This window comes from Saccostrea echinata, unplaced genomic scaffold (assembly GCF_033153115.1).
Source record: "Saccostrea echinata isolate AGI-Se365-2 ecotype Australia unplaced genomic scaffold, CSIRO_AGI_Sech_v1 ptg000028l, whole genome shotgun sequence".
NCBI lineage: Eukaryota > Metazoa > Mollusca > Bivalvia > Ostreida > Ostreidae > Saccostrea > Saccostrea echinata.
The window spans coordinates 5,043,163-5,061,242 of record NW_026889777.1 but is presented as its reverse complement, the minus strand read 5'-3'; the positions used below and the strand labels follow the sequence as shown (position 1 = coordinate 5,061,242).

Below are 18,080 nucleotides of genomic sequence, written 5' to 3'. Positions count from 1 at the left end.
TTAGGTCTCGTGTCACAGTAAGCGTTGACATGATAAAGAACCCTCACTGTTCAATGTCCCTGAATGCTAATTATAAGTCTAAATTTGAAGCCATTCACCGACGTACGCTCTAACATAAGTAAAAAATTCTCGAATTGGAATGTTAAACAAGATACAATCAATCAATCACTCAAAAAAATTGACAAAATCAAAATTAAGGACAAGAATAATGTTTCAATAAACTTACGGTGCAGCTGTTGCACAGTGTTCCCCGCCAACCAGAATTACAACGACAGCGTCCACATTCGCACTCTCCATTACCAGAGCAAATTGTCTACAAACATTTAAGATATATTTTATTAAATACACACTATAAAAAGCACAGTTTCAAATTTTTCTGTAATATTTTTTAATTTCTTTATCACTTACAATGTAAAGAGGAGTCAATAGGTCAGGTCGCTTATCGTGACAAACAGAAACATGCTTTTATTACACGTGGTCACTATTTAATAGAAACCACTGGACATATTGCACTTTGTATTATCAATTCGAAATTAAAATGAATTGTGTTTTGTTTGTTGATGGTTCAAGTGAACAAGTGTTATGCCTTTAATCATCATTAAGGTCACAAGGAATTCAATGCCTGAGATCTGAAAAGACTTCTCATGCCAAACATTGAAACCCATTTGATGCTGCACATTTTCCACACGGTCTTTTTTCCTCAAAGCTAATTATGAGCAATATATAAATACATTGTAGCTTCAGAACAGTAGCTCTCTGTTTGAGAAAATTCGGCCAGATAAACCAGAGAGCTTCAGATCCAAGCACTGTAAAACCTTCGTTTTATGGCGACGTTTTAGTAGTTGTTGTTGCTCGCTTCGGGTATTATTTTTTGTATTTTATATGTCCCCCCACTTTCAAGAATGCTATCCGTTGAATAATTATATAAATTTCTCCTATTGTAAATACGTTATTTACCTTTCAACGGTCTCAAATAGCCTTATTTTTTATTATCCATTGCATTATACACAAAAGTCAAAATATTTTCAAGAGCAGAATTACAATGGATTCTTTTAGCACTCACACACCCATTTATAATCCAATTGCACTTTAATATGGAGGTTGCTTCATAACATATCAGCTATCGTCAATTGATTCTTAATATATATAAAGGTGGCAAAAACCTGTTCACATTGTCTTAAATTGGTTCAAACATTTTTTTCCACAAAATCCATTGTTCTTCAAAGTAAAACAGTTTTGAGTTGTTAATAGGTATACACCCCTCAATATTGTGTTTCATTTTCAGATTGCTTAACAAACCAGTAAAATTTGGAATTTTTGATTGTAATAAACATGAAAAGATACTTTGTTTTGTATATAGTAACATAAAATTTTCAATTCTATTGTCTTTAGTAAGAGGTATTTCGCCTAAAATTATATTATGGACATTAAATCCAACTCTTTTTTGAAATGGTTCTGTATATAACTATGTAAACTCAAATTCCTCCATATAGATACAATATAGTCACAGAAGACAAACACATGGAGTATAGTTTCAGTGTTCTGCGTACAAAACTTACAGAAGTCAGTATTTTTTATGTTGATTTTCTTAAGATTAGAATCTACAGGGAGGATCCAAAGGAGAATTCTGTATTGTAGCCACTACACAGAAGAATCAGATGTTGTCTTAAACAAACTTTAATATCATCTTTTTTACATATCTCCATCACTATATAAGACGATAAATCTAAACTCCACTTTGGAATTGCAGTAGGAATTAAATCAGTTTTGTTTATATCATTATAAATACTTTTTGTACATTTTTCATCATGAAAAATATTTTTAAAATAAAAAAGTAACTTTGGTTGATAAAGTTTTCAAATACTTTCTATCTATTGACATTTTTCTAAACTTTAAATTATACTGCATTAAGCTTACAAAGGAAATATTAAATTTTTTTGGAAGATACATTTTGATAGAAATCTGCAATCATCCGACAAAAATCTCCAATATTTTTAACTCCTCTTTTATACCAATTTTCTATAAAAAAAAAAAAATGCTCTTATTATTTACTTTTATAGAAGAATTATACCATACAGGAATATAACAAGTCTTGTATTTCATAGGTACATCATGATCTACATTTTTCAAAACATGTTGCCATGAACTAAAAACATCACACTAAAAATATTGTTCTGCGACACAGGAATGTTTGAAGCATAAATAAAAGCCAAAAGCCATAAATTTATTTACATCAATACCATTAGTTCCCAAAAATATGTCTTGTCATGGTTTCTTACTTTTTGTTACCAATCTATTGATCTAAGTACATTTTAGTTATTTTTATGAAAATATCCAAATTTACCATATTTAATCCTCCAAATAAAAAATCTTGACTTGAAATCTTTTTGAACCAATCCAAATAATTTTCTTTTCTTTGAACTGTTTATCTTTAACCCGGATAGTTGTGAAAATAAATCCAAAGTATCGAGAGCATGCAGCAAAAAAAGATTTTGGTGAGGTATGCCAGTGAGGTATCATCTGCATATTGAGAGATTTTGTGTTCTTTTTCATTTACAATAATACCTTTTATATCTTTTCTGCTTCATTAGAATCGATTAGATTTCGGCACAAACGAGAAACAGATAGGGAGCTACAGGATTTCCTTGTCTACAACCTCACTGAACAAGACATTGTTCAGATAAAAATCCACATTGTTAAACTGATACATTAAAATTTGCATTTAGGATCTTAATCCACTCAGAATTTTTTTTTTTTTCAAAAGCCAAAGTAATTCAAAACTTTATAAAGAAAAGACCATGAAATTGAGTCAAATCCTTTTTCAAAGTCAATTAGCATTTACAGACCTGGTATATTGGTTGACTCTTTATAAGACATTAAGTCATGAATAAATCTGATATTTTCCCCTATGTGTCAACAATCAATAAAACCTGTTTGTGTATCAGAAATAATAGTTTCTAAAATAGATTTTATTCTCAAACTTTGACATCTAGGTATAAGTTTATACAGAACATTTAAAAAAGTAATTGGACGCCAATTCTTTAAGAACTGTCTTTTAAAAACAGATACTCGAAGACCATATAGGGCTGTTTAAAACCGTTGTAAGGTAAATTAGGTCTCAGGAATAGGAGTAAATTACATGCTTTATGAACGGAAACCATGCCTAAAGCGGAGGAACACAAAAAACACAAGAGATGGTATCTGAAGCGAGAGACAAAAAGCACCGCCGTAAATCGAAGGTTTTTACAATGATTGGATCTGTAGCTCTCTGGTTTATCTGTCCAACTTTGCTCAATCACAGTCCTGCAACTAGGATACTTTGTAATTGGATATCTAAATTTAAAAGCCTTTGCTGAATTGGGATAAGAAATATATTGTTACCCCTCCCTTTCCCTATCCCTTTTCAAATTATTTTATTTACAAAGTATTGTTTTACATTTAAGCTTTTTTCATTTAACCATAGACCGTCACGGAAGCCCAGTCGGTAGAGAGCTCCGTGATCGGAATGGGTTGAAACCTCAAACTGACCTAAGCCGATAAAAATAGGTAGCAACTGTTTCTTCGCCAAGCTCTCGGCATTTTGAATTGAAAGTTGAGTCTTTAGGATGAAACCTTAAAACTGGGACCCAGTGTCACGACAGGAGTTGACACGATAACGATCTCTTACTGCTCAATGGCCCTGGGTGCCGATTAAACTGGTATACACCATATACCTTCTCTTGCATATGGTGATTTAATGATTGGGTTGTTTTGTAATACCAGCTCAGAGCTTCCGTACATGCAGAAACGATTCGGATCAACTTCACATTTTAACACGTACATATGTATCACCATTTAGAATAGACATTTTCTCAATGATTTGAGCAGGATGTTTTACATCATATATACTCTCTCGTTCATACTTTATTTTAGGATTACGTTACGTTTGATGAACATTGATATTCTCATTCTTTCACGTATTTTGAGGTTGCATGATGTCTTAAACTCCTGTTGGCCGTCAGCTGATTCTGATCTACTTACCCCGTTGTTATTTTTACAAGGGTCAGTGGAAGTCAAGCATTCACAGGCATTCCCGGTATAATTTGCATTACAGACGCATTGTCCACAGTCACAGCGTCCCTGTGATGGTCCTACATTACATAAAAAGGATACATGTAGATGTCTTAAAGAATAAAACTATCAAATACTTATCAATATTTACAAAGTATTCTGAAGTATCAATTTCTTGCTTATAAAGGTGCATTAGAATTTTCTTCTCATGAGTCTATAAGTAAAGCGTACTTAATGACGGGGGAAATAATTACCGTGGCTATATGATTATGCTCAGTGGCGTATATTCCTATCTGCTAATGTGTGGGCTAGTGAGAAGTCACAGATTTAACCTGAGGTGCACAGTGTGGGTAGGCAGAGAGAAGGTCGCCCCCTCTCGATATATAGGGATTTTGGGAAGGGAGGGGGGTCGGTCTACGATTGTCATCTACAATTTGACAAGTGAAAATAACATTGTAAACATTTTTTTTCAGTTTATATCATGGTATGAAGACTACTAAACAAAATAGAGTACTTTCAACTTATTTTTACTCTACTTAGAAAATATGGAAACTTCCTTACTGAATTATCTAAATACGTTCAATACATTTAATTTCCTACTAACCAAAAAAATTATTTTCCAGAAATATCAATTTTATTTCCTGCACTTATCATGGCCTCCTGTTGCTGTCGGTGGTTTCGAAATTCTCTGATACAGACTTAATAAAACAGTTGAGATTCGGATTTAAAAAATCCCAACTAAAGGAAGTTTTGTCATTAAATATTTAGTAAAACTGTCGACGTTGGATAGGTATAAAAGTACGAACTGCTAAGAATGCTATTTTGGCATTTGCAACAAAATAAAATTAATAGATAAGAATTATTATCATCTTTTCTTCCTTTTTTCCAATCAATTTTTTTATCCCTAAGAAAATGATGTGTAGGCTACAGCCTTTTTGCCTATATGGAATATACGCCACTGCTTGCTGTGAGTGTTATTGATTAATAAACATCGTGATAATTTTTTGAAGACATATATTTATTTAACTTATCAATCAATCAATATACCACCACAGAGAAGTTTGTTGTAGGTCCTACAATTCTCGTCATTACATTCACATTTGTTTCCACTGTAGCCTTTGAAACATTCACACTTCCGGCATATACAATTTCCCGCGTTATTACAGATTCTGTACAAATAAATAGCGAAATATAACGACCTTTAAGTTATACAAATGCAAAGTATGTTAATTACGTCCACTAATGTTTTAGGAAGGAGATTATCCTGTGTTTGTTGATCTGTCCGTCTCAACAATGTGTAATTTGACATCTAAAAACACTTAAGGACGTATAGTTTTTAAGGTTCAATCAGAAAAATGTGTCAGTGTTCTAATTTTTAAGCAAAAGAATTCTAATAATAAGTTTATAACAGGCATAGACAGTAAAAGAGCCCTCTGTAGATCTCGATCGGCATTATATATATATATATATATATATATATATATATATATATATATATATATATATATACATATATATATATATATATATATATATATATATATATATATATATATATATATTCGTGTCAGCATCTTTTTCGACATATCTCGCACAGGATGAAAAGCCAGGTTTCCCAAATTTGGAAACCCGATGGAAACATATGGGAATCGTGACATCAGTAGTTTCCATATAGTTTCCATTTTATGGAAACCACATAGCGGTTTCCACGTAGATTCCCGATATGGAAACAATCAACCTGTGGTTTCCCATAAGTTTCCCAATATGGGAAACCGTGGAAACATCCAGTAGTGGTTTCCACGTAGATTCCCGATATAGAAACAATCAACCTGTGGTTTCCCGTAAGTTTCCCAATATGGGAAACCGCGGAAACATGCAGTAGTGGTTTCCACGTATATTCCCGATATGGAAGCAATCAACCTATATGATTTTATTTATTTTGATATCATTTTCAAATAATGTTTTTGCACATCAAATGAATTATTAAACATATGATTTGATAATGCTTTTTCCTTTTTATACATTTTCTTGATAGATTTTGAAAAGAAAACACAGTTTACCAAAGAAATTAATAATATATATTTTGATTTAAACCTGCTGTTCTCTTTTCACATTCTAGACAAGAAAGATTAACCATGGAAAATACAGGGATCCTTGAGCTTCTAGTTGCTTGTCAATCATTTTTCGAAATTGAAATGCTCAACCTACCCTGTAATTTCCATGGTATGGAAACTATTACTCCACAATTACACATTGCTTCCCGTCTCAGAAAAATAAGGGAATCTTGAAGTTTCCCTGTAATTTCCTTTTATGAGACACCAGATAATTCCACCAAGTTTCCATCACACGGAAACTGCTACGCTCCAATTCCATATAGTTTCCTGAGTCATGCAAACTTGAGGAATCACGAGGTTTCCTCAAGTTTCCGTTCATGGGATATCTGAGGATTCCATTGAGTTTCCATTCCATGGAAACCACTACGCTCCGATTCCACATAGTTTCCTAATTATGGAAACCAGTGGAATCTTCAGGTTTCCCATTACGGGAAACTACATGGAGGCTCAAGAAACTTGAGGTTTCCGTGGTTCGGGATACCTTATGGAATCGGAGCGTAATAGTTTCCGTGGTACGGAAACTTGACGGAATAACCTGGCATCCGCTGCGGAAACCACTAGGAAACATGATGTAAACATGAGGTTTCCATGTGGTTTCCATATAGTTTCCCATGACGGGAAACTGCTTTTTTCACCCAGTGTCGGTTTATAAGTTCTCATCCGAGAGAACTCAGTGGGATTAGAACCAGCGTCGAAACAATAAACTACTTCCTCTGCGACTCTTGAGCGAAACGCCTTAGTCATTATACTTTACAGACGATCCCAATATTTAGGGTAGTGATTAGGACATATTATAAGCATGAGTCTATCTGAGATATCAGGGTTTGATACGGATTCGGTACTCCGTACCTTAGTTCTCCAGGTTTGGTACTCTGTGCCTAAGTTAAGTGATCCTGGCTCGATACTCGGTACTTATTTGATCCTTGTTGGGTTGGATATTCTATACAAATGTGATCCTGGTTCGATACTTGATAACTTGCAATGTAGTTATCTAAGTTCAGCACTATATCCGTTATATAGTGATCCGGGTTCTAAACTCTAGATTCCTTATTTTACACAAGTACTTAATATCGTGGAAAGACTCGTAGAAATTTAAATGTGATAATACGAATTAGCAAGTGGTCCGTTGAACGAAGGTTTTTTCATATAAATTGCAGCGAAATGGCATAAAAAGAGAGTAATTTTATTTCACAAGATTGTTTTCAAAAAAACTCAGGCGTTTACTTAGAAGTAGTATAAGGGGTCTGGAGGGCCGGGTCAACTGAGTGCACTTTTTGTCCCCCCAGATCCTGGATGGCCGGGTCAACTGAGTGCACTTTTTTGGCCTCAGATGACCGGTTCAATCTAGTATACACCCTGGAAAAACCCAAGTAAAAAAAAGAGGGGTCTACGTTTGATCTACGTTTTGTGCTGAGTCAGGTATAGGCAATACACAATCTTGGCATCGATTCAAGTATACCATTGTGACGTCATGTGTGTCATTCACACAGAGCAAACCTCTCTCTATTTTCTGAAAACGGAAAAAACAATAACACAGTAAAAAGTGTGTAAGATGATTTATTCAAGTAATATGTACATCATATTTACTTTTTCTTCTGGAGTTTCAGGGTCTTCTCCGTCTGGGTAGTAGGAAGTTTCCTCTTGTTGTTAATCTGCTTTTGATCCTGTTGACTGGTCTTATGTTGGGTGGTCTTGTTTTCTTGTGCCTTTTTCTCCAGTTTTTCAACTTCTTTGAGCAATTCCATACTGTCATCTGTACACTGATGGGCCCAATGTCCAAAATTTCCACACTTGTAGCATAAGTTCTGTTTTTTTTCTGGGACAGTCCGGAGCCCAATGTCCTAATTCTTTACATATGAAACATGGGTCTGTCTGTTTACTTTTCTTGGCAGCTCCTGTATCTTCCTTTTTCTTGGCAGCTCCTGTGTTTTCATTTTTCTCGTATCCTCTCATTTTTTCTTCCATTCTAGCGACTTTAACTTCTAATCGGGACAATTTCCCACGAATCAAACAAAATTCACTGGTGTTGTACTCTTTCAGTTGAGTCAGCATGTTGACAATGCCATCCAAAGTGGTGGTTAAGATGCCCATATCTTCCTTTGTCATGGGTTCAGGCATATTATAAAGTCCCAGATCAAATCCGATGGGATCCTGCGTGTCAGGCATTGTCGGTAGAGCATATCCTAACCCTTCATTGGTAGCTGGAATATAATTACGATTTTCCACGGAATTCATCATTGCTTGTGCCATATTTCTACGTCTGTCAAGTACCAAGTGCCCAGTAAGAATGATCCTAAATTTCCAGTTCTGGTTTATATACCCTTTTGAATTTCGTGTGCAAAAATAGGTTTGACTTACGTTTTGGACCCTCGCGCTTAGCACCCCTCTCTCGTTGTACCTACGTTTTGCTGAGTCAGTACTTTGCTGAGTCAGTACATTGTACGTTCTGTGTACGTCTTGTATAGATAACAGGGGTATAAATAAGAAAACATTTCTAGTCATTTCTTCACAATTGATTATCATGTCAACACATAAACACACTCACTCTTTAGTGTTGGAAGGGTATGATTTTTTAATGCGATGTATCGAGAAAAATCCAGCAGCTTTACCCCCGGAGGCGGAACCAGTGTTCCAGAGAGCGACGACCATCATAGAAAATACTCAGGACTTGTGGTTACAATGCCTGGCTTTATTACATCATCCGACACTGGGGAGACTAGCCATTATACATTTCCTTTGTCAACGGATCAAAAAGACTCTACCAGAAAAAATGTACGGGATGAAAATGAGCGACTATTTAGGAAAACCTTACAGTTTCCTATGTCATCCCGAAGGGAGCAAAGTATGTCTACTCTGGAAGGAAATAGAAGCGGTAGAGAAAATATGCATCCAATACGGGATGAAATATGTAGAAATTTCAGACATGTTAAGAAATGTGTAACTTTTGATACCCGCCTGAATGAAATTTATCATTTACCACCCTAAGATCGAAAAAGTCCATGGATGGCTATAGTAGCAGATCGATTACGATTTCAGAGGAGAATTCGACAATTTGAACAATTATTAAATAAAAAATAAAAGGATGTCAACCACAATAAGTCTTTTGTTATGATTTCTATACAAATATGACGCCATCTTGTGCCCTGGTTTAGACGCTGAGATTTTTTAGACGCTGAGATTTTTTTTTTTTTTTTTTTGTTTAGTCAGAAAAAAAAAATCTATTCCCATTTCCATTAAAGTAGATACAAATTGATTTTAATCCGATTCTGTTTTATCTCGAAATCTTTCAGGATTTCTAAAAAAATCATGCTTATGTGTATAGAATGCTGTGCCTTGTAATAAGACACTGTGTTGTATCGTTATTTATAAAACATCTAGACCTTCCCACTAGAAATAAAGTGGATTCAAATTGTTTTTTTAACTAAACTGATTTGATTTATTTAAAAATTCCAGTCAGAAAAGATCACGATTTAAAAAAATCCTATATTCTCTATACAAGTCATTACAGTGATTTTCTACAAAAAATGGCCGACCTTCGCCTTCTTGTGTCTATGCCTAAACCGACTCTGGCTATATTTTTACACTTGAAACCATTCCTTTGATTTAAAAACAGTATCAACACTTTTCTCTAGGTTTAATCTCATTGTATAGATTAAGTTTTCCTTGTATCACACTTTAAAAAAGGTTAAAATACTTATTTGATGTATTCAGGTGACCCGATTTTAGCCCTTCGGTTCAACATCAATGCTTCTTTTCTAGACGACAGATAAATGTCATGCATCAAAAATACTATGAAATCATGCCTGAAACTTACCTTCATCTGATGGGTAAGATGTTTGAAAGTATTTCTAATCCTATAATAAGTTATTCACTCCAATGTATAGTTTGTGAAGCACAAAATAACACAATTTGACGTCGCCATGATTTTTTTGGCTCTCGGTTTAGGGGTGCTCTCTTTTACGCTCGTGATGTGCGCATAAATACGGCAGCTTGCCAGAGCTCGGTGTCATTCTGTTAGTATCAGTTCTGCTGGCACCTTATCAGTATGGCTGAGGACGACGTTCCCAACTACTTTTTGGTTGATGGCGTTGAGGTCGTAAATGTCTGGATTGTGCGGGACATCAACACCGGGACGGAGTTAGCTCGCTGGCCGATAGCTACTCTGGGCCTAGCCAGTGACCTGTTGAACGGAATGAGAAGAAGTAGACGGCGACGACGATAAAGACATCGTAGAAGAAGACGAAGATCGCCGTCTACCAGTGAAGATGACCAGCCAAGGAGAAGGAGGAGGACAGATTCACCACCACCTGCTGCTTCTTATTCGGCCCCTCTGAGTAGTCCGGAACTACTCGAGGACCACCCGAGAAGCCCGTCCCCTCCAAGAAGACCACCAACTCCTACCTGGTCACCCAGTCATCCCCCGGGAGCATCTGCTGGACAGTGGGATTCCTCCGTAGATTCGGATTGGACCCCTCCCGTTAACAACGATTGGGCTGGACAGGGGGCTTCATCATCCGTTGATTCGGATTGGTCCCCTCCCGTCAACGATGACTGGGCACCTTCCCCGGAACTGGCTAGACCACCACCACCACCACCCCCGACCCCGGAGATGTCACCAGGTGTGAGTACTACGGGGCCAATTCCTAGATGGGGGATTCAAGTTGCAGCAGGCAGGCTGGATTCCTGTTCAGTTTGCTTGGAGGAGGATCGGATGTCCAATTACATCTGCTGTCAGTGTCGCCGTCGACCGGCTTGTCTCGAGTGTTCAGCTGTGCTGGTACAGATGAACCAATGTTGCCCTCTGTGTAGACGCAGGCTTTCGAGATATGCAGCTCGCGGGCGAGGATTGAGACCCCCTCCTCCAAGACAGCCATCTCCACCCCGACCCGGAAGACCAGACTTTATAGAGCCGTTGACCGGTAACCAACGACCTCCCCTCTCAGACCGAACAGAGTTCGCTGGCAGAGGCGTAGGCAGAGGTAGAGGCAGGCCTCTCAGGGAGTAAACCCTTGATAAAAAAAATCAACCAACGGCCCTTTTAAGGGCCACTCCAATGATTCGAAAAGATACCTCTAATACATTCAAGGTTATAGAAACGTATCAACGGCCCTTTTAAGGGCCACTTATTTTGAATAGATACCTATACGAAAAGATACCTAAAACATTCAAGGTTATAGAAACGGCCCTTTTAAGGGCCACTTATTTGAATAGATACCTTTTTAAAAACAACAAGGTTATAGAAACGGCCCTTTTAAGGGCCACTTATTTGAATAGATACCTATACGAAAAGATACCTAAAAAAACATTCAAGGTTATAAAAACGTATCAACGGCCCTTTTAAGGGCCACTTTAATGATTTGAATAGATACCTTTTTAAGAACATTCAAGGTTATAGAAACTTATCAACACCAGGTCACTATTTTTTTTTTTGTAAAACATGAATCTTTTTTTAAAAATAAAATAACAAACACATTTTTTATTTTATTTATAACACAATCTTTATAACACACACACACACACACAATCAATGTTTGTGAAGAATGTACACTTTTTTTGATAAGTGTGTACAAATTGTTCAATATATTGTCTATAATGAGTCCAATTTCCTCCTGCTAAACCACATCCTATTTTATAAGGAAAGGCATAAGTCTGGTAAGGTAAAGTGCCCAATTCTTGTAAACAAGCTTGAAACCATTTTTCTCTATTTTCTGGTGTATCTTGATAATAAGGTAGGCGATTATAATGTCCTGTGCCATAATCCCATTGAGCTAACAGACAAATGACTACAGGTTTTTGTAAAGAAAACACTTGAAGGGTGCCTGGCATTCCTCTATCTTCTTCTAGGGCTAAATTTCTAGACCTTAAAGGTCTGCGGGTCGCATAGAGATTAGCTCTGGGGTATTTCATAGCTATACTTTGACTCAATCCATGAGCTTTTACAGTCAAACAATTACATTGATGTACAATAGCTTCTACAGGAAAGTTTAATAAATCTCCTGGTATCTCCTGTAAACTCATGTTTAGGAATAATTTTTTTTTTTCATTGTCACACCTTTTTATATATACAATCTGAACAAAATAAATAACAACTATAAAACTGTTAAAAATAATTTTAATCTGAATTTTCCATATACTCAATCATTTCTCTCTCTTTCTTTCCAGGAAACCTCTCCAGGCACCAATTTCCCATTTCCCGAATTCATCTCTGGACTCTAATTCTTTGTTTCTCTTCTCAGGTTTCAGAATTCCATATTCTTCATAGTTGTCACCTTGCCTGTAAAACAATCTTTCTAATTCTGGTGTACTGTGAGACATACAAAAATCTGCAAACCAGTGAATTCTAGCCACATTCAGTCCTCCTACAGGTTTTTTCATTTGAATGAATCCCCTGATTTGATGCACTTTTCCTGTCCAGGGATGAATTTCCTTTTCTAGGATCAGGTATTGAAATTCATCTTCACAGCTCATGAACATATCTATGTCTTCTTCTTCCCTCACATCTTGGATGACAAATGTCCAATTAGTGGCTACTCTGTAACTTCTGTATGAGTCCTTTGAGTCATGGATCTCATCATACTTCTTGTAAACATTACAGGGTTCTTCATCCTCCTCCAGAGTTTTCACTTCCATTCTTCTTTGAGGACTGGAATGTTCTTCTTCCATATGCATGATCAATCTTTTGTCTAATAACTGTTGTTTCTCCTCATTTATATTCATACTCTCTATTTTTTTCTAATAACTGTTGTTTCTCCTCCTCTATATCCATAGTCTCTGTTTTTTTTCCAAACTGACTTTGACTCATGGTTAGGGTCAACTGATCATGATCATCTACACACCTTTCTATTTATACCCTCAGAGGGGGTGGTGTGCAAAATATAAATGTTGGACCTACGTTTTTTTTTTACTGAGATACTACTCTGTACGTTTTGTTTACGTTATGCTGAGTCAGTCACTACACAAAACCTTAGATTATGACGTCATACTGATTCACAGTCTAGGCAAAAAAAACCACACACACACAAAAGCTCCATGTTATTTATTCAAGTAAATCTACAATCTCTTGGAATTAATTCTTTGTTTCTCATTTCAGGTTTTAAAGTCCCATATTCTTCATAGTTGTCACCTTGCTTATAAAATGTTCTTTCTAATTCTGGTGTGCTGTGAGACATATCAAAACAGGTTAACCCATGAATGATTTTGTACATGTTTCTCTCATGGGTCCAGTGTTTCATTTGAAGGAATCCTCTCACATGATGAAGTTTTCCTGTTTCTGGATGCATTTCTTTTTGTAAGATCAAGTATTGATAATCACTTCTAATGATTTGATCTATATCTTCCTGGTGACCTCCAGTTAAATTAAATATCCAATTAGCAGCTCTTCTAAATCTCTCCTTTTTAAATTTAGCAATATAATGATTGCCTGGATCTTCTTTATGTTGGTTCTCATAATGAGTTTTAATGTCTTTCAACAATTGAGTTCTGATTTCCATGATACATTCTTCTGTCAGACTCATGTTTGAAACAATGAAATTTTTTTTTTGGTGACACTTCTTTTTTTTATATAGATAACAATTCAAAGATAATTTTAAATGATTTATTCAGATTCTACCATGATTCTTTCTCTCACAATCCTGTGTCAATCTTTTTTTCTCAAAATACTTTTTTTGGACACAGCTTCTTTTAGGTCTTTCAGGATAATCTGTTTTTGGTAATAAATGGGTATATTCTTCTTCTGCAGTCAAGGGTCTTTCAATGTAATCTCTCCCATCATTATCCTTTTCTGGACATAATTGATTATATTTTTCATGAGAAAGGATCTCAATAGTTCCATCCTCCTGTATTTGAATTGGTATACCTTTATCCACATCTTCCTCTCTCAGAACTCTCTTTCCAAATGGAATTTTACTCTTTTCTTGACTAGACGTGTTACCCATGATTAAGACAAATCAATAACTGATAGATTTTTCATTTTACACCTTGTATTTATACCTTTTTTTTCTATTTAGTATCATGGGGAAACCCCATTTTTTATCAAAAAAAAAAACAAGAATAGATTTTTTCAATTCTTTTAATGATAACAAGAACAATAACAATTACAATACATTTTGATAGAAACATTGACAAGTTTGTCCATGACCCGTAGGTCTTTTATGATAAGTGTCTTTAAACCATTCAGCTACATAATGATCTCTTTGTAATGCTGTACTATGGTCAAAGGGGAATAACCATTCATCTGCGGTTTTTCTCTTCTTATGTCTTTGATGTAAATAATACACGCAATATTGTCCACATACATCTGTATTCCAAGCTTGATATCGGTACGGATTATAAATCCATTGGTTAGCATGACGATGGATAAAATCTTGAATTTCTTTTTGTAAGGGAGGAAATCCATAAGAGTCAAAATATTCGATGACTGGACTGGACAAATACAAACATACCCAATGTTCTCCAGGTTTATCTTGAGGATCCGTATTCACCACAATGGCTTTTTCTTGAGATCTTAATTGATCCGGTAATAAATCTTAAGGGTACACACCACCAAAAGAACTCTTTAATTCTCTGGATAAGACTTCTTTTAACTGTCCTGTATCCATTAATAATCAATACTGATTTCTCTCTGTTTGTTGATTTCTAACAGATTATCGAATTCTGCATACACCACACAATTTAAGGTGTTCACCGTATTGTTGGTAAATTGGACTTCTACTCTCAGATTTCCGGTTTCTATGATGTGGAATTTATCCGATTGCGCTTCTTGATCTTTCGTGAAATCCCAGCCCCATAAAGTGTATCCGTTTTTATACTCTTCTAGGGTGATGTCCGGGGCCCAATCTTCTCCTAATTTTCCCAGTGCTTGATATAAACTCAGATAAGATCTCAGATATAAATCTTCATTGAAATTAGGTTCGAAACAACGAGTACTCATGGTCTCTCCGTTGATACTGACATCTAATTTCTTAATTCCCACGTTTTGAAAATGAAACGGATTTTTAGTTTTATCTCCGTTAAATGCCGCATTGTCCACAAAACCTAAAATGATGCGTTTAGGCATCTGACCTTGAAACAGATGATCCGTGATTTTAGATTGAGTTCCTGTGAGTATGGTAAAGGTTTTCACTTCGACTCTTCTCAATGGATATTTAGCTCTGTGAGTGTTCAAACTTTGATTAATACCATTCATCATGACGGCTGTGGGTTTGACTTTTCTCACCCACAAGATCATGCTCAATATTTTGACTTTTCCCGTACTTCCATCTTTGATCATCATATAGAACTGAGGTTTAGCTCGATTAAATCTCAAACGGATATCTACTCCATTGGGTAGAAATCGGTCTTGTTGAAATAAATCCAGATGTAAACGATCATACAAGGTTATTTTCTTACTATCTTTGATAGCCTGGTGACGTTTTCTAAATCCTTCGTTTTTAGAATTGGCCGGTAACTCTGGGAGGATAGGTTTATTAATGGTCACAGTATCAGCAGCACCATGTGCACCTGGGGTTACATCAAATGTCTTATTTTGAGCCACTCCAAGGTCTGCTACCCCTACTTCGTCCATGTGCCCTGCTGTATCTTTTTCCCACAGACTACAAGCTCTCATCTGGGTCATTAAAGTTCTGGGTTTGTAAGAAAGTAATTTCTCCAGATAAGCTTTGTAAGGATAAGTATCGGTGCTCGGAGTCACTATTTTTCCATTGACACTGAGATCGATTTCCGTAAACAAAGAATGGAAGATATTATTCACCGGGGCGCAAGTACTACCAGCTCCAGTCAGATTAGTCCCATCGTCTTTGGTAAATTTACACACTATTTGAACATACGTTTGAGATAAATCCAGATATTGATCTCCTTGTCCATTAATTTCAAATTCAATAGGAGCCGTATCCGAATCTAAAGTACTGGAAATAGGGTAATATTCTTCCCATTTGGATTCTTCTAAAGCAATATTAGTCGGGGGGACTTGGAACAATTCTAAATTGTTCATCCCACACGCACAGGAATCTGGTTGCAACATGATGTCTGTCTACTAGGATGGATTTTTCACAAATGAAGGTCCATCTCACTCGACTCCTCTATTTATAGTGTGTCAATCAAAGATATCTAAACCCCTTTTTCTCTTCTTAGGACCTCCTCGGGCTAACACAGGTGTCTTTTTTCTTCTTTTCTTACCTAGATTCAATCTCAGGGCTTGTACTCCGTGTGTTTTAACAGCGTCTTTTAAAGATCTCTTATTTTCTAACACATCTAACCCCGTTCTAGCAGCAGCAGTCAAGGCATGTTTAGCTCCCGTTTTCAATAAATTTCTCAAAACTCCTCTCCCTCTCTGCCGTCTTCTTCTTCTTTTTCTTCTCCCTTTACCTTTTTGACCTTTTTTATTCATCTTTTTAAAAGCTAAACTTCCTCCTCTATTGAGAGCAAATAAGCCTGTATTTTTAACGACATTGAGTCCATGAGTTAAAAGAGCATTTTTGATATTTTTCCTTTTTTTAATCACATCTGCTCCTACTTTAGCTCCGGCAATCAAGGCTTGATTACGACCCATTTTGACTAGATCTTTAAGAAATCCTCGACCTCTTTGTCGCCGCCGGCCTGAGCCTAATTGGACAGCTTCTTTTAAAGTCATCCCTATAGGTAAGTTCGGTACCATTCCCGAAAGAAAGTTTATAAAATTTCCTCCTCTTTGAGATTTTTTATAACTCGGGGATATTATAGGTAAGTTCGGTATCATTCCCGACAGGAATTCTATATAATTTCCTCCTCTTTGAGATACAAATAGCGGTGGAAGCAAACTGCGTGGAATAAGATTTAGTAATGGAAATCCAGTAGGATTAGGGGTAAGGGCTCCAGCCAATCCAGAGAGAATTCCACCTACAACACCGTGTCCTTTTTGACGTAATAAACCTTTATGATAGACAAATTGTCCGTGTCCTCTTTGTCTCAATAATCCGGGATGATACTGCATGTTTCATGACTCGTGTCAGACTGACTTAAATGCACTCCAGGGACTCCTTTTATACCCTCCTGTCTTAAGGTTGAATACAATACAGACAGCATATCAGACAAGTGATCACTCCCAATAAGATGTAACAAAAAAGATGTACACTCATCTCAGTACACTTTTCTGAAATGAAGTTTCACGACTGATTTTCCATTTAAAAAAGGCATGGGAGTCCCTAAAGGAGTCATGATATGAATCTCAATGCTATCGAAATGTTTTTTACTCAGTTTCAAATATTCCGCTCGAACCGGTTCCCATTTAGCTTGTTTTTTATCTTCCAGATTGAGTGTACAAGGAACCACTCTTAATAATTTCAAGGCATTGGATCCTACCGTCTGGGGTTCAATCAAGTCACAATACACGTACATGGATTTCAGATTTTCATATAAATCTACGGTATTGTTCCCCATGTAACTCACGTTGATCCATTTGGTTTCTGTATCGTTCTGAAGCATCACTTTCTTACTTTCTATTCCTAGCTTATAAGCTAAAGCTGTGGGGAAACGAATGCATAAGGGATATTTTTTAAGTTCTCTCCCGTTAAAGTGATACATCACTTTATCATATTTGTCATGATAGGTTAATTTCATGGCATTCTCTTTTTTAGAATCACTCTCTTTTTTTAGAATCACCTAAAAACTTCCATAATTTTTTCAAAGTTTTTTCCAGTCCAAGACTGATTTCATTTGTTAAAGCCATGGGATGAATGTAAGGCCCTGGTCTAAAGTGAATTCGCTTAATTTCCATTTTCTGGTCTTTTGTTATGAGATTACCAAATTCAGTATGGACCCAATCTAATAGTACAGGACATTGACTTAATGGCATCGCATCTATGGTTTTCATTTTAAATCTATCCCATTTAAACACATTAGGTTGTTGGACTTTTGAACTATAAAATTGAGGAAGCAGGATGT

The 18,080-nt window shown here is 36.1% G+C and overlaps 1 protein-coding gene across 1 annotated transcript in view; it reads right to left on the bottom strand.

The window, feature by feature from the left end:
• Positions 1-18,080, bottom strand: part of LOC133193930 (integrin beta-3-like) — a 67,045-nt gene that overhangs the window by 4,751 nt on the left and 44,214 nt on the right. The window contains exons 16-18 of the mRNA XM_061329844.1: positions 5,098-5,219; positions 4,021-4,130; positions 227-313 (exon numbers count right to left, since the gene is read on the bottom strand). Coding sequence (XP_061185828.1) covers positions 227-313; positions 4,021-4,130; positions 5,098-5,219 — 319 coding nt within the window. The remainder of the gene's footprint in view (positions 1-226; positions 314-4,020; positions 4,131-5,097; positions 5,220-18,080) is intronic.